Raw genomic sequence first — 22,531 nt, forward strand, 5'->3', positions numbered from 1 at the left:
CACATACAGCAGAAGCAAGTGTATGTAATGCAAACGCAGCTACCCTTTCTGCAGCGACCGTCTCCTCAAAGTCTAGCTCTCCACTCTGGCACACCCATTTGTTCTGAGAGTTTAATCCCTCTTAGTGATTTGTAACGTTGCACTTACTTGGTAAAACAACTAGGTATTTATCACTAAATTTTGGCGCATTGAATACAAATCGCCGGCTCCTTGTGCTAACAGCCGCTCTGTTACGCAGATAAGGCAGGTCGTGTGAAAAGAAATATAAATTCTTAGTAAATTCTTCCACGCAGCAATTTCAGCCCTACTAATCTTAAATAGTGAAACACGGATGGGGGTGTTTGTTTAGGTGCTTTTTGGGAGAACAGTAAGGTAGAGACAACTAAGTCTAAAATAAATGTGCCAGTCTATAATAAAGAGAAGCTTGCTCTGTGTCACTGATCGTGTAATTGGCGTCAAAAACGCGCTACAGCAAAGCCAGCTTTCTCAGGCGATGATGATGATGATGATGATCGCGGTTGAACTGAAACAGAGAAACTCTTCCAGTAGCCGAAATCGAACGTGGGTCCCTTGCGTTATGAAGCCGATATCTATCCAATTGCACCATGCTACGAAATTTTTTATTTGTCTCAATGGTCTAGAATTCACACAGCTCTAAAAAAACGTGTGTTCAAAACGAAAAAAAAAAATTCGGTCGGTTTATTTTCTTATTACATCGTAATCCTACGAGTATTTATGCGCTCAATGGGAGCCCTCTATCAGCAGTCTAAAAGCATTCACACTTCGCGGTCGAAGCTGTGTGAATTTAGGGAGGGGTGCATAGACAATTAGGAAAATCATTCCCCCTTTCGTCTAACAACGACTACAGTTGGACGCGAAGCTTTCGTCTTTTGAAGTCAAATGGCCAAGGGCGAAAGACAAAGCTGCTGCGATGAGAAGGCTAAGTCTAAGCTCAACAAGTCAAAGTCCAAATCATCGGCGAGTGAAAGTCCAAACTTTGGCGGCAACCAAGGAATCCCTCACGAGAAAGCTTCGCGTTAACCATCGTCGTCGTTACGCGGAGGGTGCATGATTTTTTCTGGATGCACGTTCATATAAACACGCTAATTTAGCCAGAGTACTTTAGAAAACATGATGCTTCACTCCTAACGTGAAATCTCCAGCTTACCTTCGAAATCTTCTCTTTCTTGTAGTTCTGCACCGCAAAGAAAGTGATGCTGCCGCCGAAATAGCAAGCAGCATGATAGGTGGGAAGCATGTAGACGTCAGTCAGCATGTATATGTAGTCCCTGTATATAAAAAGATCAAGGTAAGAGAGAACCGAGAAACACTAAAAAAAGATGGACCTCATCCCACAGGGCGAAAGTGGATGTCCAGCGCTGCTGTTTTAAATCACTGCATATGCTGATGGGAAAGCGTATGAAATGTTCCTCCTTGTCTCTGCGGGCTTGTCCCTTGCACTCGGCTTCTCTGGCGGCAAATTCTGAGTCCTGACGTATGCGCTCTTCGTCTTGGGCGAGAACTGCTGGGCCCTCCCTAGCCTGACACATGCACTAGGCCTCGAAAGACGTCAACCTCCCTCCCCTTTTGAGAGCAGCTGCAAATCTTATCTCTACCAGAACACATTCGGAGGGGGGGGGGTTCCATTCTTTACCGGCACCATGGGATCCATCATGAGGTTTGGATGCCTGTTTTGTGGCTTTTTGTTTACACGAATACTGAGCTCTACTCTGCACGCCTGATTAACCTGACGCGTGCACTTGACGGCTTGGGTGAGAATTGCTGGTCCTGCTTAGGTTTTTTGTTTACGGCACGAAATTTTTCAGCCAACGAGAGGCTAACAGCTTTGGTGTAAAAGACGAGATTGTATACTCGCGGCAGCATTTGGGAACTGAGAACGTCTCGTTTTCGTCTACATTTTAGCCACCTAGGAAAACCACAAGAGGTTACAAGTGACCAGAACGGCGTTCGTAACCTGGAGCACGAGTCGCGATGTCAGAGTATCGGTCTAGTGGAAATTAGTGGATCAAAACGCGTGCACAAAAACGCCTGAAAAAATGTTTTCGCAAATGAATAGTAATTGCCTTGGAGACAACAGTGCATATACAAGAAATTGTAGGGCTGAACAAACTTCGTTAAAAGGTTTAGACGGGTACATACGTTGTCGTTTCATACAGTATCCATCAAAAATATGAATGCTGGAAAACTTGGTATTTCAGTTAAACTGCCTGTTGCTCCACATGTGTTCTCCTTCCCCGTCAGTGGAGCTATCAATAGATCCCATAATTGAGGACACCTAAATAACATGGATTTGGTTCAAGGAGCGTCAGTGTCATGAATATTGGGCCGGACCGCGTGCAGAGCAATGAGCCGGACTACTGTCTACACAAACACACGCGTTATATTCAACAGGCAATCCAAACGGGTAGGTATTGAAAGGGGAAAGCCGATATTCACAAGATCGCAGAGGACTGGCGAGGAACCCGTCCACTACAGTCCGCTGGGGCTGGCACGATGGATGGAGCGGGGACATGTCGGTGACTTCGGTGAGTCGACGCGTGGTAACAGTCTGTCCGCAGAGGTGACGAGACGTGTGAGCCTAGATACTTCAACCCGGCGAAGAACGTGGCGGTGCCAATGTTTAGCGGCGGGAGGAGTTAGCTTGGGCTCGAAACTAGGCCTCGCTGCCCGCGCTCTGCGTCGCCGGCACACCGCTCACTCTTGTGCCGGAGCCCGGTTTCTCCCGGCGGAGTCCAGGGCTGTCGTCGGGCCTACACCGCGACGAACGGAAACTTCGAAGGAAGCGCCGGCGACGGACCTCGGGCCTACCCCGCGAGGGCGCCGTCCTGCTGTCGTCTCTCCCGAACTACCGTCTCTCCCGAATTACATCGAGAACAAAGAAGATTGTTCTAGGCTGTTCACGTTAGTTCGGAATGCTCTGCCTATCAGAACATATAACACATGCGGCATAGAGAGAAAGAATGGAACTCGCGCTTCCCTTGGCACACATATAACACAGACCGGCGCAGCCGGGCGGTAAAAGTGAAACATAAATAATAAGCAAACCCAATGCATGGTGCGCGGAAATATTAGCAATATATTTCACTGACGTTTTCAGTATTACTGGGCAGTACGAGCTGGCATTGGCTGAAACATCTTTATTTGCACACTAAAAATTTCTGCAAGGAGTGCTGTAGAAACAAACTCTTCGCAGTTGTCCGCAACAGTGGGGATCTTGGGGATATCTTCCCTCGTCCAGCACAAGCATTTGTCAGTGCTGCACTGGCCGCACAGTTTTGATGGGACCGAGGTTTTATTCGATAACAAATAAGTGCTCATCAAGCGAATAAGCCGTGTTGGGCGTTGGCGTGCCTAACCGCGAAGCGGTGTCGTGAGAATGTACCTTTGAAACACGTACCTTTATATACCACAAGCCTAAACTCGTCTAAGGAAAAGTGGGCGTCCGCGCAAATTTAAAGCAGATCAAGTGAGATGGCAGAAAAAACCAAAGCGAGAAAACATACATGCAGAAAAATTTACTATCCTCGTCAACTCTCCCAATACCTAACGGTAGGTGTAGGCAATGGCGCCACTTGTAGGACGCAGATGAATACGGAACGAAAGTGTGAGGCAGAAGCGAATGGTAAAGTAAAGCGTTTGAAGCGATCCGAGTACGAAACCCTCCGAGAATACGGGTCGGAAGCAAACTATCTCAGGCGTTCAGCTGAATGTGAATGCTTTTGCCCTAGAACCTTCTTGTTCATATGACACCTCCCGTTTCCTTAAAATCGGGCATTTTCTCGTTTTCTGTAGCTTGACTTGTGTGTCGTAGACGGGGGACAGAGCGTGGAGTAGCCGTGTCTTTTCATCTATGCTCCTTCACGCGGCCTTTTATCACCAGGAGAAACGTCGGTAACAACCATGCACCATTTCGTACTCTGGAATTCGCAAAGGGGTTTGTAAAGAAAACTGCGTATTACCTGCAACAAATTGCAAGAAAAGTACCTCATTTTTCCGCTTACCACCGCGAATGTACAACACATTAACTCTCGGTGTGAACTCTTACGATCTTACGCCTTTTCTGCCTAACTGCAGTACATACAATTGCGGTCTGTAAACTACCGTATACTTTCTTTAAAAGAGAACTTTTTATGTTCAGTAATCCATTTCAGGGCTGTTCTGCTCTAGTGGCTACTTCGATTGTAATGCACTGAGTAGTTTTTAATTAAGCCTGACAGCACACGTTTTACGGGTACTTGTGAACATCTACAGAATGAAATTTACGGTACGGTACGTACGTGTATTCGTGTTCAAGGTAACCATGTGAAGGTGCTGAACCTTCAATGGGCTGACTACACGAAGACGACAGAAAGAGGACAAGACAATGCGCACCTTCTCCCACTGTCTCGTCTTCGTGCAGTCTGCACATTGAACGTTCAGTATGATTTACCAACCTGCCCAAACCTAAACCATGTGAAGGTAGCCCGAAGCAACACAGGTTTGTCGTTTCAGCATATACAATATTCCACAACGTGACCCTCACTCTATCTACTTGGTTTAATTTACTGAAACGGTTCGTATGATCTGTAAAAATGTGGACCATCTGGACTAACATTGCGCCACCACCTTTTTAAACAACGCCAAAAAGTTACTTTAACTTTGCACGCATTATATTTCAATCAAACTTTGCTGGTCAAGCACGCAACAGAAAACCCGAAAGACGCCCACCACCAGTTTTCCTACCACCTACCGAAATGGAGTGACGTAATGCAACGTCTGAGCACGGCAAGACCTGCTTCTAACGTTAAGTACATTTGTTGAAAAAATGCGTCGCTTCAGCTTCGCTGGTCATCCACTTTCGCAGAATGGAATGGCTTAGGGTTTTCTAATAAAAATAGTTGGGCTTGAAATTGTTACCTTTGCCGGGCCATAACTTACGACGTTGGCATCGAAATCAGTGACTCTCAAGGCGACAGAGGTAGACCAGAGGACACTTTTTAGCAGTTGCCCGAACGAATCGCGCGTGTGAAAAACGAACCAGTGGTGGCACTAAGTATGTACAGGAAGTTCCAAGATTGTGCCAGTCTTGAACGAAATGGCGCCACATTCGCCATAAGCGCCTGCATATTCATCCAATTACCCAGGGGGCAACCACTCTCCTCCCATATTGGCTTTTGCCTTTCGTACTCGTTGGAGATTTGTTGCATGGTCAGCGCCAACATTTGTTACGCCCTCTGTTTTGCCACAAAATAATATAAGGGCGATGCAAAAATAAAATAAAAATCTGAGGACCCGTACGTGCATTTAATGAGATATGAATGCGAAACTATTAGTGTCCAGTTGAACGTTACTGAGGCCTCTACACATTTTTGCGCTTCGAATAAGTGCGGCTACTGCGCCGCTGTGCTGGGTCAGCGGGATCTGGGTTTGATAGTCCACGGAACATGGCACTGACAGCCGCAGCTGCAACTGCAGCCGCAGCCGCAGCTACAGCTGCATGGCACAAGAAGACCCTACTGCCTGTTGAGATTAATCGCTTTCAGCATTCTCAGCACTGCTCTAGCGAAGAGCGGCAAATAAGTTCACAGCTTTCTAATTTGCACACCATGCACTAATACACCAGCTCGAGCAAAATAAGAGCAAGCTATCCCAAGCGACCTCTGTGCCGTCCCATACAAAAACGCCGGACCACGGCTTTCTCACCCAATGTGCCATTTATTGCTTGCACATGAACATTTACCAGCCTTTAGTACCCTTTTCACGCTGTTCGCCCCTGAGCACCACCTTTTATACACCTTTTGGACGGAAGCCACTTTTGCAACGCGCGAAGCTCAATGTCGAATGAAGCTCGAGGTAACGTTTACTTACTCAGCTGCACCAAAAAATAAAAGTACGCTCCATCACGAAATTAACGGGCCCCTGAGAAATCGGTAGCCAAAAAAGCCGCCATGGCCAACATATGCTCTGCATTTAAAACACGCATACTCACTCCATTTTGTCCGGGTATTGAACGATTACGGGCATATGCCGGGTCCCGTACATTTGCCAGGCAGTGAAGGAGGAAGATGCCAGGGAAAGCAATATTAGAGCACCGATGACAAAACGTCTCCTGCAGAAAAAAAGATTAGGTTATGCGACGGAGGGTTTAATGCATATTTGGACGAAAAGAAGAGGCATGTACATTAAAGCCATGACTGAGCAACATAGCATTTACACCTCCAGATGAACTTAATGAGCGTGTAACGTCGTTTGCGCTCTCAATGCCGATTTCAAGTCCGAATAAGGGGCCTAATTATTAGAGTCAATTGTCGTAAACAGGTAGATTGTTATTTCGTGAATACAAATTTTGTACTCGCCGCAGTCCATCCATGCAGAATAAGCCAGAATAGTGAAAATACATACTGCCCCCCCCCCCCTACATCCTTTCGCACTGGGATTTTTTGAGTCACAAAGTGTGAACATCGAAACGAAATTAGGTGAAACTGCGTCAGGATTCTGACAAAGACCCAGAAATCACATAGATGCACCTAGCAAGTCCTCCCATACGCATGTTCTTGAAAACCTACAGTCACTTATAAGGAAATAATATTATGAACAGGTACGTTTAATTATTTGGGAACTTGTGAAAAAACGAGAGGAAAACGTGTTCTTCGACGTGATCCTGTCGTCACCAGTGCTCCTACGCTCACGGTTCGACTGGCAAACAGAGAAAGCTTGCGCTCCCGGCGCCAAGTTCAAGCTTCTGCCTGCAGCCGCTTCTAGATCGTGCTAACGGGTCACTCTTTGCAACTTGTGAAAGCACGCGTTATTGATTGAAGGGGAGTGTGAAGGAAGTCAAATGGCGATGCAACAAAACAGAAGACACAAAATTTCAATGTCTATGCCCTAACACCAACAATTTCTTATCATAAGGACAAATCACAGGAAGTTTTATACCCAAACGACGGGCAAATAAAAACACCAGAAAGCACCAAAAGTACGGTTTCATCGCTATCAACCAGCCTTTTACGCTCATGCTTCTTCCCGAATCTAGTCAGTCCCATTTGGGACAATGTCGTAATTTACGTCATTGAGTCGCCGGAGCAGGCGTTGAGGTACCAATTACCGGTGCAGCAACTTTTCGGAGGCCCCTCGGTGGTGGATTGAAGTCCATATGCAAAGATGATCCCCTGTGCGGCACTGTATATCTCTTCGACATAGGTTATAACGTGTAGCACGGGAAGTGTGCTGTCGCTGCATGTGAAATCGGGCTAACTGGTGGGCTTCTTCTGCGCGTTGGCTGAAATCTCGGCTTCTTGGCTTAGTCCGCCAGTTTTGCATGACAACATCGCGTCCAGCATGGTTCGAGCCTCACGACCGTAAACGCGACAAAAAGGAGTGTACTGGGTTTCTTGTTTAGCGGTATTACACGCGAACGTGACTTATAATAATGTTTCAACCCGTGATTTCTGCTGCATGCCTACCTAGATGGAGATCATGTCGCCTATGGTCCTATTCAGTAATTCACCTGACCCGTTCGTGGGTGAGTGATAGGCCGCTGCCTTGTGATGGGATTTGTTTCCTTGTCCGTGTTCACCACAGATGGGGAAACAGATTGTAGGATAACGTGATGTAAATACAGAATTGTTACCTCGGAAGCAGTTCTGTTAGGAATTCCTTTAGTCACATCAGAACGTGTGAAATAGTCTATTGCCACCGCAATCCACTTATTGCCCGACGACGAGAGAGAGAAAGGCACCAGGAAGTCTAGGCCGACTTGCTCGAATGGTGTCGTTGGTGGTAATATAAACTGCAGGGATCCACTGGTCTAAAAGATGCCGTCTTCCGGCGCTGACACTGCCGACATGTTCTCACTTCGTCTTTGGCCCTGGGAGCGGGTTTAGGCCAGCAGAATTTCTGCCAGACTTTAGGCAAGGTTCGCGTAAATTCCAGGTGTGCAGACGTAGTTTTGTCGCGGCCCACAAAGAGAATCTCCTTGCAAAGATCGCTTGGTACCACAAGAAGATATAGCTTTCCGCTAGCCTCTGCGTACTTCCTGTAGACAGAATGAAGGCAAACCTCCTGCTGGGCCCACTGTAAACCGGGATTTTGGCCCTCGAGGTGGTACATTAGTGCTCCACCCTCTTCGTCAGCCCATTGCATTGTCGCCATACCTGACAAACTTGGAGCGCCAAGGAAGCCTGTGCCTTTTCGGGGTTACCTCCGGGTGGCTAGACAAGGCCGCGGGACTAGCTGTCCGCGACGCTGTGCTTCCGGCCTGACTTGTGAACAATCGTTTAATCGAAATATTGCAACAGTACGCTCAAGCACGCAATACGGCTCAGTGGGTCCCTCAGATTGGTTAACCAACAGAGGCAGTGATGATGAGTAATCACTTTAAATAGTTTTCCTGAAAGATATGCGCGGATTTTCGTAATAGCCCACACTACCACTAACCACACCTTATCCGTTGTAGAATAGTTCGACTCAGGATGTGATTGTATGCTGGTTACGAAGGCGATCACTCTTTCGGTAGCTTCTCGCCAAAGGACGAAAACGGCACCTTGTCGGATGTTGCTGGCACACGTGTCAAGCTGTTTGCGCAGCCTCGTCAAAATATGCGAGCACAGGGCCTGACTGGAAGCGCTGCCGCAACTCGTCGGAGGCTTTCAAATGGATCCCTTGCCAGATAAACTGGACGTGATCCTTGTTCAGCCACGTAAGGGACGGTAGTACGCCCAAAGCCAAAGGAAACGTCGTGCGCTTTTCTTTATCTCTACGAGCGGGAAACCAGGCGACGCCGGCCGTCTTTTCAAAGTCAGGCTGAACTCTCTTGGCACTGATTACATGTCCAGGAAGCTTCAGCTAGCTCGGTAAGGCCAAAGTGACATTTCTTGGTTTCAACCACGACAACTTAAACAGACTTCCTGATGTACTTGGCTGATGGGCTCTTCAATTGTTGCCGAAAGCGAAACAAAGTCGTCTAAGAACACAAGGCTCGTTTGTCACGTCAAGCCGGTAAGTTCTTTCTTGGGAATGCGATTGGTGCGGAATACATGCCGAAGGGTACACTTCAAATTAGACTATCCGCATTGAATTCTCACGGTCCCTTCCGTCAACTTGTAACTGCCAGTAGCCGCTTCTCAAGTAGAACGAAAAGTACTTATCCCGCCGAAGCCTGTATAGTCATCTATGCGTGGCAACGGACAAAAGTCGTTTTGTTGCTCTACTATTCAGTTTCCTATATTCAACGCAGAAGCGCAGAGTTCTATTCTTTTACTTTGTGGGAAGCGCTTCTTTTAATTTGTGGGAACCGCAAGATACCCTCTGGGCTAGAGGGTCTTACTCGGGTCCCCTCGCTGCTAGCTCCCATTCCTCTCCCCCCTTGCCTGCCGTGCGGCCAACCGGGCCGCAAGACTTCGAGAGTTCGCCGCCCGAGGGATGGCGCTGGTGGACACGGAGAGCGGTGATTGGTGGTGCCGTGCGGAGGCACGCGCGCGGGACTCGGACTGGGGCCGCTGGGGGTTTTGCTGGTGTGTGCGTGTGTATGCCTGGACGGGCGACAGCGAGGTGGAGGATGTAATTAAAGAGTTATTTCACGCAACCGCAGTGTGCCTCATTTCTTGGCATGCCGTAAAGAGCAGGCCCACAACTTTACTAGAATAACAGGTTCCGACCAAGGGCTGTTTAGTGGTTGGGTGACGTCGTTGTCGAGCACGGTTTCCACTAGGGTTTGATCAGGTTTTCGCGCTTTGCGTGACACGCGGCATAGCGGTTGCCGTATGGGTGCCGAGTTTTCTTTCGTTATCAATTTCGGTCCGGCGTACTCTATATGAACAAGCAAAGCATGCTTCAAATTACTGCAGCAGTTCTAGAAGCTTAATCGTTTGTTCTTTTGAAAATTTTTAATTCATGTCTAGATTTTCGGTCAAGTTGGTATTTTTGGCTTTCAAAGCACATATTTCCGTAAACGTATGATATTCTACGATATCTGTATTTGTTTGAACGTAAGCTATGCGAGTACACCCAAATATATGACGGTCCTTACAGCTGAAGTTTGTGACGAGCACGTGGCTTCGTCTACCGCACACTCCCAGCGTCATTAGGCGAGACAGGTTGGCAATCACCAATACTTCACCATTGGGCATTCCGTGGTACCAGCACGCCTTACGAGCACGCTTGATCGCGCAGGTATGCTGACGCCGTCGTCTGTGATATGTAGCATTCACATACGATCATAATCACTTCCTGCGGTAACTAATTCTGTGAAGCAGGTAATTTCACGATTTCGAGAGCCGATGACAGGACCACGCTCACGATGAAAGGCCGTACCGAGGATTACATCTCGAGAACGCTCCCAGAGAACCAGAAAGCTCGCGACGAAGGTTGACCCCTGAATTCTATTCCAGCCGATACATATTTCGATCGGCGTGGCCATGTGCCCTCCATCTGTACAACTTTGTGCCCTTGTAAATGACGTGGCCACCTTTTTCAACACGTTCGCAATTTCCCCCCTAAGGATGGAGTCGTCTGCTCCGGTGGTAAGGTCCGTCCATGCTCCGGCCGTCGACATGGATGGAAATGTCAAACAACGCGTTTCACACATCATCCTTCGCCGTCATCGTTACGTCTTGCGTAGACACGTTTAGCGGAAGAAGCTATCGATGGTTGCTTTGGCACTCAGCTACCTCGCTTTCAAATGTCCCCACATTTAGATTTGCCGACGAGGGTTTGGTGGCCGTACTCTGTCATAGCCGGGGTGGTTCGCCGGAGGCCGATGTGGCGATGGTGACCTGGATAGAGTAGTGCCACAGGATGGCTGGAGCCGTGCGCTGGCGTGCGAGGAACTTCTCGATGTCCTGCTCCGTTACCCCAGTCTGGGTCGAAGAGTGTTGACTCCGAAACCATGTAGCCAGAGTTCCAAATAGGCAAAAATAGCGCAAAGACCACGAACTAGAAAAAGAAGGTAGAAAGGACACGCGCTGAACAGGACAGCGCATGTCCTGTCTCACTTCTTTCCTTGTTCGTCGTCTTTGCGCTGATTTTTCCCATCACGAACAAGTACCAACTAGTCCATTTGACAGTCCTCCCAGTAGGGACACCGACTGTAGATGTGTCCCGCCTCAGCACAGTGATAACAGGGGGGGGGGGGGGCGTCGATCTTATGCTCCCCACACATCCGTCTTGCGTCGTCAGTCGGCGAAGCCACCGTACGCCGGGCCAGTATCATCGCACCGTATGGTGCTCCCTTTATAGGCGACGCCGCAACTGTTCCTGTTTGTATCAGTGATGCGGCGTATCTTAGCCGTAGAAGCTCAATCACCGCTAGGGAAGCGTCTGCGCGAGTCGGTAGAGCACTAAGGCTTGGTGCACATCATCCCGCACGCCGCTATACTGGAATAAAAGTCATGAAAATTGCGGCGTCTCCCCGTCAAAGGACCCCCTTCCAGCCAATGGTGTCGCTCTCTCAACGTGACGTCGCGGCCGACCTCCTTGCGCCTGCAGGTTGCGCTCGAAGCCAAGCTTTCCTGAGTGCGTACGCGCCGAAAAGTAGTCCCTCAGGACACATTCATGTTGAGCGCAGATAGAATCTTAGCTGAAATTCCTTATTTGCCCGTTGTAATGCAACGCGTGAAAGCGCTGATTTGTCAGCGGGAGCTGCAGTCAGTTTCAACTTTATTGCTCACTGTGAATTTCTGCTCTTCCGGGCTTTCTACCAACCGCTTGCTTATGCTTTTGCGCATTGCTGGATTCTTTTGCCGCCATAGAGCCAGAGACATTAGCATCTCAATGGGCTTTATCATCCTAGACTGAGAATTGTGGTGCGTCGCTATCGACTACACTTCGATATTAAAAGACAAACAAAAGCGGCTATGGCATCTGCAGCTGCGGACGGGAAATGATCCGGAACGCGGACGTTCCCTTGCGGCATCTTCACCCAGAGCGCGGAGTTGAAGAAGCGATCGCAACAGTGAGTGATCTTCTAGGAGTCAGCGAGACTTTGGTGATCGACGTGAAAACGAGATCAAAAAGAACCATGGAAATGTTCCGACGCCATCCTGAAAGCACTCGCAAAGAGCTGGCAAGACATGATGCACAGAAGTGTACGACGACTTCACGAAGTGCGTATGGTGGTCGCTCATGCATTGCTGTTCTGGCCACAGCAGTGAGATCCCGACAGTGAATTCGATTGCTGTGGATGTTTGCTCTAGTGGCGATATTACTTCTTCAAGCCATGGACTGTGGGTACATGCTGAATCACATCGGGTTCGATAATGAGAAGAGGGGCTGGAACTCGCTGCTAGTCGAGCGGGACGACATTGTCGCATGGCAGGAGGTACATCTAGTATCGAAGTATCGTATTGACGGTGCAACTAAAAGGGTAGGAAGTACTGTGCTGAGTCTCCGGCCCTACCATTGTGACCTCATGCCTATTCAAGTTATATGGGCACAGATTAAACGAGGTGTCGCAGCCAGAAATGCCAAATTTCATCTGACAGACGTGGAGGTGCTCATGAGAAAAGAAGGTGCCAAGCTAACAGCTGAACACTGGGAAAATGCTGTTCAGCATGTGATAGACATTGACTATCCTTGACTATTCTCCAGGGGAGACGCTGGAGGAAGTGCGCATGTTCAACCTATTATAATACATCTGACTGAACTCGACATGAACTTTGACCTTGACCTATCTGGTATCGAGCCCCTTGAAGATGTGTAAGGCTGCCACATATTCGCCAGTGCGGCCTTCGCCCTTTTCAGTTCTGGTGGATTGCAACATTTAGCTTAAAGGGACACTGAAGTGATTTGTAAACAATGCGGGATTACGAGCGCAAATTGTAGTCCGGAGTCTATAGGCCCTGTTTCGACCACTCTGAGCGCGTTTACGCGAATTTATTTGGTAGAATAATCAATTCGAAAATGCTGTCCTCCTCTCTGCACTCTCGCCCATTTTCTGTGTCGTTTTCGTGTGACGTCAGCAGGAGAGGAGCTGGCAATTGGCTGCGCTACTGCACGGCTCGATTACCTTCCACGACCGAGTCAGTCGGCCCAACGTTTAGTCCGCCGGCCGCCGACAGGGTCGTCGCAATTCGCTCGATCAGTTGAAACTAAGCCAAAACACGTTTGTGAATGGAAGAATGTGCCTTTCTTTACTTCGTTAGTTTGTACACTGTATCTAGCTCCAAGTCAAGGTCGCTTCACGCAATCGCTGCACAAGCGCACATGCGACGCTTCGCTGACTGGTACGGTAGTAGGAAAATATAAGGCCTCTTGAAGGGGGAGAAGAGTCAGCGAAGTGGATATATGTACTAAGGAAATAAAATCAACTGATATTTTTACCGTACAGCGTAAAACTAGGGTGCGGGAACCACTTTTTTGCGCTGAGCGAACAAGCACAGCGGTCAGCAGCACGACTGCGCATCTGCGAACGCTTTTCCGTCTAAGAAATGCAATTGCTAGACGTGAGCTATTGTGGAAACCCGGGGGACGTTTACTGCACGAGCGCAATACAACAAAAAGTCACCTAAACTGCTTGAAATACTAAAACTAAATAAAAGTGTACACTGGTTATACATTATATACCTTATATTTGCATCATCAGCATGGCTAGCTTTGTGGCCGAGCGGTCTTGAGCGCTAGGTATGTTAATCGCAAATGTTTTGCCTGTCACAAGTTCGAATCCCCGTGGGTGTATGCTTTTTTTTTATAAGTTAACTTTTTCGTTTTTCGCCGATGTTTTTTATACTGAGTTCACCTTTTTTTGGCCCACAACGTTCATTGCTCCACGAACTAGTCCACAGACCTAGCGCAGGCTGGCACTGGCGCGCTAGCGAGTTCTCGTTGGCGTGCTGTTGCCATAAGCACCGACTGCTTGCAGGCAGTGGGCACAGGCCAGAATCAGCAGACCCTTGGCCTGGTGCGAACACGCTTCTTACGATACAGGCATGAGTGAGGAAAGGTCCAAATATGGGGGAAAAGCGCATGTGTTTGAGCGTCTGCGGGGACGCGGAGGGCGTTCATGCACTGCGTAGCCCTCAGCTAGTGAATGCTGCGATTCCAAGCCGTCCTGGGTGGCTTATCTTATGCATTTTACAGCCGACAACATGGCAGAAGCGCGGTACTACGATTACTGGGATATTGAGAATGCCCATCCAACGACACCACCGGATGTCAAACATGTTGTTTTACAGAACCGAAACCGAAACCGAAACTTGTGTGATTGCTAACCTTGGGCATCGTCCAATCACGGTGCCCCCTCCTCCCAACGTCACAGCTTAGTTGGTGCGGCCGCCGCAAACCGCGCATGGTAGTTTTTCTTCTTTCGCGCTTTGTAAAATAATTACCGATTTGTCAACCGGGTAAACAATGAAAAGTGAGCTAATTTGAGCCAGTATACGCAGTGCAAGCAAAAACGGGAGCTTGACAAATTCACTTCAGTGTCCCTTTAAGTACCTACGTTTCCGTAGCTGCAGGAGCAAGCAACTCCTTCGGACAGCAGAGAAGACAAGACAAGCTTTTTGCGAGCTTCATTAATACTGTAACTTCTGGAGTTAACTGAGCAACCTGTGTGTGTGGTGCGTAGCTTGCTCAAGGTTGATTGCCTTGATATGTACCAATGACAACCACAAAAGGCAGTTGTAATGTTTGGTTTCTGCCTTGATTTGGCATTACTCAGTTGTGTGTGCCGTGTCGCTGACTCATCACTCATCTTCCACTATAACAGTGAGGTCGGTGGAAGCTCTTTCATCAATTTATTTATGATCTCCTTTGCTGTAGTGAACTGAACGGTTGGTTGTATGGTGCTGACTCAGGGTTGATTACCTTGATATGTAGTTACGGGAATCAGAAAAGGTAGTTGCAGTTCTTGGTTTCTGGTCTGATTTGAGGCACGTGTGGTGCAGGAATTGCGCGAAAAAAGTGATGCCTCGCAGGGTACTGTGTGGTAGATGTATCCATAAAGGGAAATAGTACATTTAGAGCTACAGAAAACCCGCGCTGTTCCAAACATTTTTTTAGAAGCAAGGTCACACGCTTGCACTGTGCGAGAATTTTTTTTGCGCCGCGGGGAGGATGACTATTCGCATGTATAGCTTGAGGTATGTGCAACACGAATCAAGCGAGTTCATAAATTCACTTCAAGCTGAATCACTTAATTAGTTTATCATCTATACGTTCATTGAAGGTCTAAAAGCATCGATGGGCAGGCAGGCCAGATAAGAATTTCCTGTTGGCACATTTTCATATTAAATTATCTGAGGTACTTCAGATGGTTTACGGTCGTTTTCAAAAGAAACGAGCCCCATCGGTTGGAGTTCTTATTCAACGCCGCCATTCTATGATATGTACAGCGGCTTTCATGTACGCATAACTTTACGAGGTGGATATATCGGGTATTTCTTACTGACCATTCGAGAAACGTATTAAAAAAGGTGTTCTATATTTACTGTTTATTCTTCCTCGGACTCGTATATTGTACACAGAAAGGTTGCGGGTGTATGAGTCATACTACTAAAGTCTTATTCCTAATCTGTGCACGTAGGGCATGTTTTGTTTTTGTTTTTCTCACAAAATATCGCGACGAAATACTGCTAAGCCTCAGGTTGCATGTACTCAGTTTGAATTTTTTGGAGTAAATAAATGTCAGTTCGTCACCTGTGGAAGCTGGACGCCACTTGGTCCCTCTTCACTCGTAATATTAACATTAAAAACCTTCCCGGTACATCCCCTCTACAAGCAGCAAAAATAAAACGGAATAATTTTTTACCCTAGCCCCAGCTGGTGAACAATCAGAGCTGGAAGGAACAGCTGGAAATCGGCCGAGATGTACCAGAGGTGAACACAGATACCCTGCGAAAGGAAATGTGGTGAGTGAGATTCAGGTCGACGGATTCCGGATTTAAGGAAGTGGTTCTGTTACGCCGCCCCCTCATCAGGCATGCCTGAAGACGTGTCGTTATTGTTGGGAATAACTGGAAGACACATGTGCAACGCCTTCCGCTATTGGCGCGAAGGATACGCAAGAATCGGGCTCGCTCGTCACAAGCCCCTAATGCGTGAGTTAAGGTATGTCACCACCTCTGCAAAGACGTTTTTTTTAAAATCCCATTCTTTTCTTCTTACATTTTGAGAACCCCTAAACATTCTAAAATGTCCTGTAGAAAGCATCACGTTCTTACCTTTGTTAGTTCAAAAGTTATAGCCAATTTTCCAACAGCTGGTGGATGGTTCTGAAACCGAAACTAATGTGGTGCAGTAACAGAAACTGATAACGCAGGGAATATCAGCAGTGTATATTAAAATATTTTTGTGTCTTTTAGGCTGACCAGTAAAAGATTATCAAAATACGATTTCTGAGTCTTCCTTTTTCCTCAACAATACTTGAAATTTCTGTAAGGGGGATGCGTGACCCCACAAACATCTGTGTTGTTTGCTTTGCGGGCGCTGTATGCTCGTTCTGTGAATGCTAGCACGCTCGTTACTTTTATAGTTATTATTCTTAGCATAAATAGTAATAACATAAGCTGGACCTTTTTATAAAAATGCGTAGTCAAGTTCAGGATAAAAGGCGACAAAAGCGAAAGTTTCATGATAATCGGTGCACAGTGAATCGAAGACCATGTGGACTTGAATGTATCGGATAGTGCTGCAAAGCTTGGGATCTTGGGCAAAAATTGTGAGGTGTCACTGCAAGAACCTTTACTGCAAGATAGTAAGATTATAGGTATGCAAACTTTATCATCTGTTTTTGCAGAACTGACTTAGGTTACCTAAGATGTCCACGTGGCCTGCCCGTTCTAGCTCTTGGTATATATGAGGCTTTGGGACGCTCTAAAGATGGCAAAAGAAGGGCAGCAGATATTTTAAGGGAAGGGGGCATCCAACTTGGCCACCACGTTCCTGTGGGATATTGTACGAGTGACCAATATCGAGTGAAGCAGGGTAAGTGCCAATCAATGGGTAGGACAAAACACCTCCGCAAGAAAATACGAATGGAAACAAAAGCCAAAAAAAATTGTGGCAGCTAGGGAGACCCCTGGCTATGAACGTAGTGATATTTAGCTTTACCGTAGAAGAATATCTGGCTTAAACATTGATCGAAAAACATTATTCTTGTTTTTCACAACACTTGATTTTTTGCACTATGGTTTTTTCGCTAACACTTGTAACTTCGAAATAAATCATTCTTTTTCAATGAAACTTCGCCCGCTTTTTTCTTTATTACAATTCTGTGCAATCAACTAGGATAAAAAAAACAGATTGTAAATTTTGATGTAATCATGATTAATTTCAAGAAATGCAGACAAAAACGACACATTTTTCTGTTTCCTTTGGTTTTTCCACGATAACTTGATTCCATATTATAGGATAGCAAAGATCCTAGTTAGCTGCACAGAACCATTACTTGGCCACCTCTGTACCAAATATTTCGAAATTCCTGCAATTCATTCGAGTTACGAGTGTTCGCGTAATGCCAAAGTTTGAGGTATTTTTTTTCAAAAAAGCATCCTTTACATTATTTTCATTATTTTTAAATTTTAAATATAAATAGACGATCTTTTATAACTTAGAAAAAAAGTAATAATTTGAAGAAACTGAAATTTTTTTTTAAAAATGTGGTGACATACCTTGACCGAATTGCGTTATTCAGCAAGGCGGTAGTTCATAATGACGACCTCAGGCCGGCGCAAAATACAGACGAAAGTAATGGGACGCATGATGGACGCAACGTTTGCCTTGTGTGCATTCACTTTCGTTTCTGATTTGTGGTGCGCTGTAGCTGTCAAATGCGGGAGCATCACTCACAAATTATCTGGCTCAGTTGGTGGAAAACCTTCCTCTTAGAGACGTGTAGCAAGATCCTGTCCTCGAAACTCTTATTAGGTGGAAACTGGTAGCGAGAGGAATTCCCATTGGCTGCCAATACCTTCCCTCCCCCAACCCACTTAGGAGAATTGGCCAGTGACACTGACAGCCAACGTCAGAAACTCACGGCCAGGTCTACCACTTCCATGTGTCCCCATATGGGGGCATCCCTAATGTTATGTTTTCAGGTTTTACGTCGTCAGCAGGTACCCTCATATTAACCTACAATACGTTTGACGTTGCTGGTACGTCTATCTCGTTACCTCAACCAAACATTTTGGCTCACAACGCACTCGCTCGGGTAGATCGGCCAGTGACAACAACAGCATTCATGGAAGCTTAAGCCCTATCCACCGATCATTATTGGCCTGCGGCACACTTCTGACATACCTACTGCAGGCCAAATGACGAGTATAGCGTACGTGAGCCTCGGCTCCAATCCACATATCCCCATTGCTGCTTGACGCCACCATGCGCAACTGCGTTTCTCTAGCTCTACACAACTGACACGCCTGGGGTGTACCAAACGATCAATCCATAAGATGATAAGCTGCATTCTGCAGCAAAAGCAATTTGCCACCTAGGGAATTACGGTAAATGACAAAAAATGGATTTCTTGTTGCATCAAAAGACTTTTATATAAAAAGTTACGGCATAAAAAAAGCCACGGTTCAATGACGTTGCCCGCGAAGGAGCCTGGTGTTCCCTAATCGAAGGCTAATTTATGGACCTTTCCAAAGCCAGTAGATAGATTCTCGCTCGCGCCAATTTAATTTCGTTTTGCTCCACATCCCGCGCCATCTACTGGATCCTTTTGTTACTCTTTTAATTTGGAACACCGCCACGAGAGGACGCCGCAAGCGGTTTTTGTATTTTTAGGACAAAACATTTTCTCAAGGAGTATGTTTTACTTGCTTTTGCAGAAATCAGCTAGCCACGTATTTTGGATTGTGGGGTTTAACGCGGCAGAGCTACATCTGGGCTATTATGCGCGCCATAGTGGAGGGCTCTGGATAATTTTAACCACCTGGGGATCCTTAACGTGCGCCTAAATGGAGACGCACAGACGTTTTCGCTTTGGCTCCATCAGAACAGCAGCCACTGCGGCCGCCACTGAACCCGCTACCTTGGGCCAACAAGCACAATGTCTTCGGCAGTTAGCCACCGAGCCATGTATTTTTAATTAAACGAACAATGAAAATATCCCATATGTATTGATAGCTTGCCACAAATATGCCTCATGTTTTTTTCTCAACAGTGTTGACAAGTACAAACATTGCCACCAGATGTGGCAGTTTCGAAATGATTTGCCTATGTAAACGTCTCGGTCAAGAATTCTTTGAACTTGCTTCACGTGTACTTCGCCCTTTCTCTCTCCCTCCCAAGGCTATGCCCTCACCACATAGATGCGCCCGCGTTACCACATCTCGTCCCATGAAAGCCTTGACCAGAAACAGCTTCGCTGTCAAGAGCATTCACAATTATCAGGGATCTAATCAACGTTGTCATATAGACAACACACCGCACGTCGAAACGGCGGAGGTCTAGTGGCGCCTGGTTTTAGCCCTGTTAATGAAAAGAACCTCAAAGTGTTGGAGTGTTTAAAGGCAGCCAGTAGATGGCTCTGTGTCTTTCAGGAAGTGCCGGTGTGTCACGGTTTAGAAAGGGCATGTCGCCAGTGATAAAAACCAACCCACAATCCTTACATACCCCCTCAGGGCCATTGCGCCGATACGATGACCGCAGCTGCCAAAGTTTCATGACCGTCTTTCAAAATCCCATTGTCAGAGAGGGCAAAATTCGTAATCTTTGAAAACTCAACAAGAAAAATTTCTCATGCATGGTGATGCCTTAAACGTAAGTTTAAATCCCCCAAAACTACTGAATGACCGCATATCAAGCGAAATGCAGTTCTAGAGAACGAATCGCAAATCTCTTTTTATTAGCCCTTGCGCTTCACCACCCCTGCGCCAGTAGTCAATACTGCCACTGATGCAGAGCGTCCATTGTTCCCGTGAGCGGTAATATGGAGCACTATAACTGCCGTGAATGTGCGTAGTGTCGTCATTTGCATAGTTACTCTGCCGGAATCGTCCTCATTGTGTAGTTGGTCTTTCAAAGGGCATCGCAAATCTCTCGCACGGTTGTTTCGACAGATAAAGGTCTATCTAATAAAAAACTCTCCGTTAATGATAGTTTATTTGCTTTTTGTATTTCAAAAAGCCAATAATGCTAATCTGTGGGTCACAACATGCATGCAAATGGCAATATGCGTGCAACAACTGGCATGCGCAGAGCATCGGCGTTTAAATCCCCTTAACGTTACACTGCGATGAGGACGCTGTTTTCAAACTAGAATCAATCCATTAGGGATATCTTCTAGGGCGATTCCAACACATGCGAAGTCAAAGAATAAGAGCCAAGTTATGCGTGAGAGGCGATCAGCATGAAACCCGCTTACATTTATCCTGCAAGCTGATGCATGTGTATACTAGAATATATATTACTTACAAGTTAAAACGTTGTTATGCCTTGTAAGGGAAATTATGAGCTTTTAAAGCACTCTCTGTTAGGTGCATCAATAAATAATTTTTGACGCCGACATGTGCAGCAACGTTCCAACCTCCTGGGACCCTCAGCGCCTGCGAACCAGCGGCCCCCGATGACATCAGAAAATGTAGGTGCTTCAGTTGCGCGTATGTCTCCCGTGTGTGGCCACAGGCTCTGCTGAGTGGTTGGTCGGTCGTGGGTGTCGCCTCCTAGTACGTTTTCGCGTGGAAGTGGTTAGCGTGAAAACTGCTTTTAGTAGTTGTGACAAATCTGTAAACATGCATCCAGTATCTACATACACGACCAGGATGTTCAGCCTTTATGTATGCAACTACTAACTATTAAGGCTGTACTAAGGCCTGTTTATATTCTCTTATAAATACTGACCAGGTTACCACAGCGTGGCCTAACCATTATAGAAAATTTACTTTCGACATTCACGAGAGCCGTTATTAGCCATCTAAAATCCTCCTCAATGCTCGTGGGTTAGGTGAAAATTTGAGGCAGGGATTGGGTTTGCTCACGCTCCCATACCATGTGGCACAGGGTTACGACCTTTTGAAAACAGAATGAGCAGGTGGCGCAGCAGCAGGCGGTGTACATGACCTGAAGTAGTGCCATGGAGATAGGAGTTCGTTTGCAGCCGGAGATAGGTGCGTTATAGGTGCGTGGTCACCTCGACTGTGGCTAGATACGGCTGCCCTGGCGGGAATTGTCCTAATTTGTGGCGGTATTGGGCGAGGAGGGACGAGAATGTTTTAAAAGGACTGGGCCTGGTAGTTCTTGAAGGGTAACTGACTTCGGACTCGTGAGGAACGGCTCGGTGTGTAGGAATGTGGGTAGCGGGCTGTGACACCTTTTTTTCCTCCAAATGACTCATGGCGTCCCGATCATGTGTGGTTCCGAAACCTGGCAAACGTTTTGTAGAACCGTGAGGGCCACGGGTGCAGGTCCAAGAGGGAGCATGCTTGCAAGGTTAAAATACCCTCAAGGCCATACTTGCCAAGAATACTCTGACATATTCGCGCGCTACCTAAGACAGCACCAACAATAACCAGCACCCAAAGCACTACAATCCAAAGCGGAAGTTACCACCTTCTGACAACTGCAAACGATATGTCACTCCCACAATAGCCTACTCCTTGCCATGTACCCACCGTCTATTTCCCCCTCTTCGGTTCAGGATGTTCCGAAACCTGATCACTTATTCCTTACCACTAATTCAGATCCGAGAAGTGGGGGACTGCTCACCAGCTCCGACCTCTCTTCCCATCTCAGAATAGTGGACAGCAGGCGAGGGTAACGTCTCAGGTACCAGGAAAGCATAATGGGATTTTCCCGCAGCTGTAAACGACACTCGACTAAACCACATCTCCCATAGGCGTTTCCTTACGTATGTGAGTTCGCGGTAGAAGTTGCGGATGTTGAGAAGAAAGCTCCACCAGTAGCTTCTCACGTCGTAGTAGAACTTGTCGTACACCCTGTCGGTTGTCGGACCGCGTACGAACAGCGGGAGTAGAGATATGCCACAGGCCATGAACACCATAGGAAGCAGGAGCCTGTAATAATGAGGCAAAACATATTTTCGGTGGAAGATGCGCTGCATTGCATAATAAACAGGTTATATTGAAACCAATGACGTCATTTCTACCGAAGCAAGACTGAAGATATTCGACGTGACAGCGTGAGACCGGCCGCTTATTTCAAAAAAGCAATTGGAGGCTCACATAAAATGCTCATTCAACACTAACCAGATTTTTTTTTCTGTTCAACAAGTGAAAGGAAATATTCACAAAAAAACCTGGGTCACCTTATTCGCGCTGAGACTTATTCATATGCGCAAAATGTGTTAAACGATAGGTACCACACCCTGCACGGGTCAGCTGTTGCATGAAATTAGTAGCGCAAGTGCCGTCATCCCGCCTTTGGAACTGTTGTAGCGCAGCTGTCGCTTGTGGTGGTCATGGAGCCAGCCTGAATTTTAAAGCAAAGCTTTACTACTTTCGTCTAGCGGTTCGGGGAGGATGCGCAAGTTAACCTTTTGACTGGAGACACACCCCCGGCGACACACCCCTAGAAGCGCATTTCGTGATTCGCCGGGCCCGCTGTCGGCGCTGTGCACAAGATCCTATTTTACGTC

The 22,531-nt window shown here is 46.9% G+C and overlaps 1 protein-coding gene across 1 annotated transcript in view; it reads right to left on the reverse strand.

Annotated features, from left to right (window-relative positions):
- The window catches only part of LOC144136988 (O-acyltransferase like protein-like), a 150,846-nt gene that overhangs the window by 24,517 nt on the left and 103,798 nt on the right, over positions 1-22,531 (reverse strand). Inside the window, exons 9-12 of the mRNA XM_077669438.1 lie at positions 21,785-21,950; positions 15,743-15,825; positions 5,990-6,109; positions 1,169-1,289 (exon numbers count right to left, since the gene is read on the reverse strand). Of these exons, the coding sequence (XP_077525564.1) occupies positions 1,169-1,289; positions 5,990-6,109; positions 15,743-15,825; positions 21,785-21,950 (490 nt within the window). The remainder of the gene's footprint in view (positions 1-1,168; positions 1,290-5,989; positions 6,110-15,742; positions 15,826-21,784; positions 21,951-22,531) is intronic.

This window comes from Haemaphysalis longicornis, unplaced genomic scaffold (assembly GCF_048455015.1).
Source record: "Haemaphysalis longicornis isolate Haplotype H1 unplaced genomic scaffold, Haemaphysalis longicornis Haplotype H1 scaffold_1, whole genome shotgun sequence".
NCBI lineage: Eukaryota > Metazoa > Arthropoda > Arachnida > Ixodida > Ixodidae > Haemaphysalis > Haemaphysalis longicornis.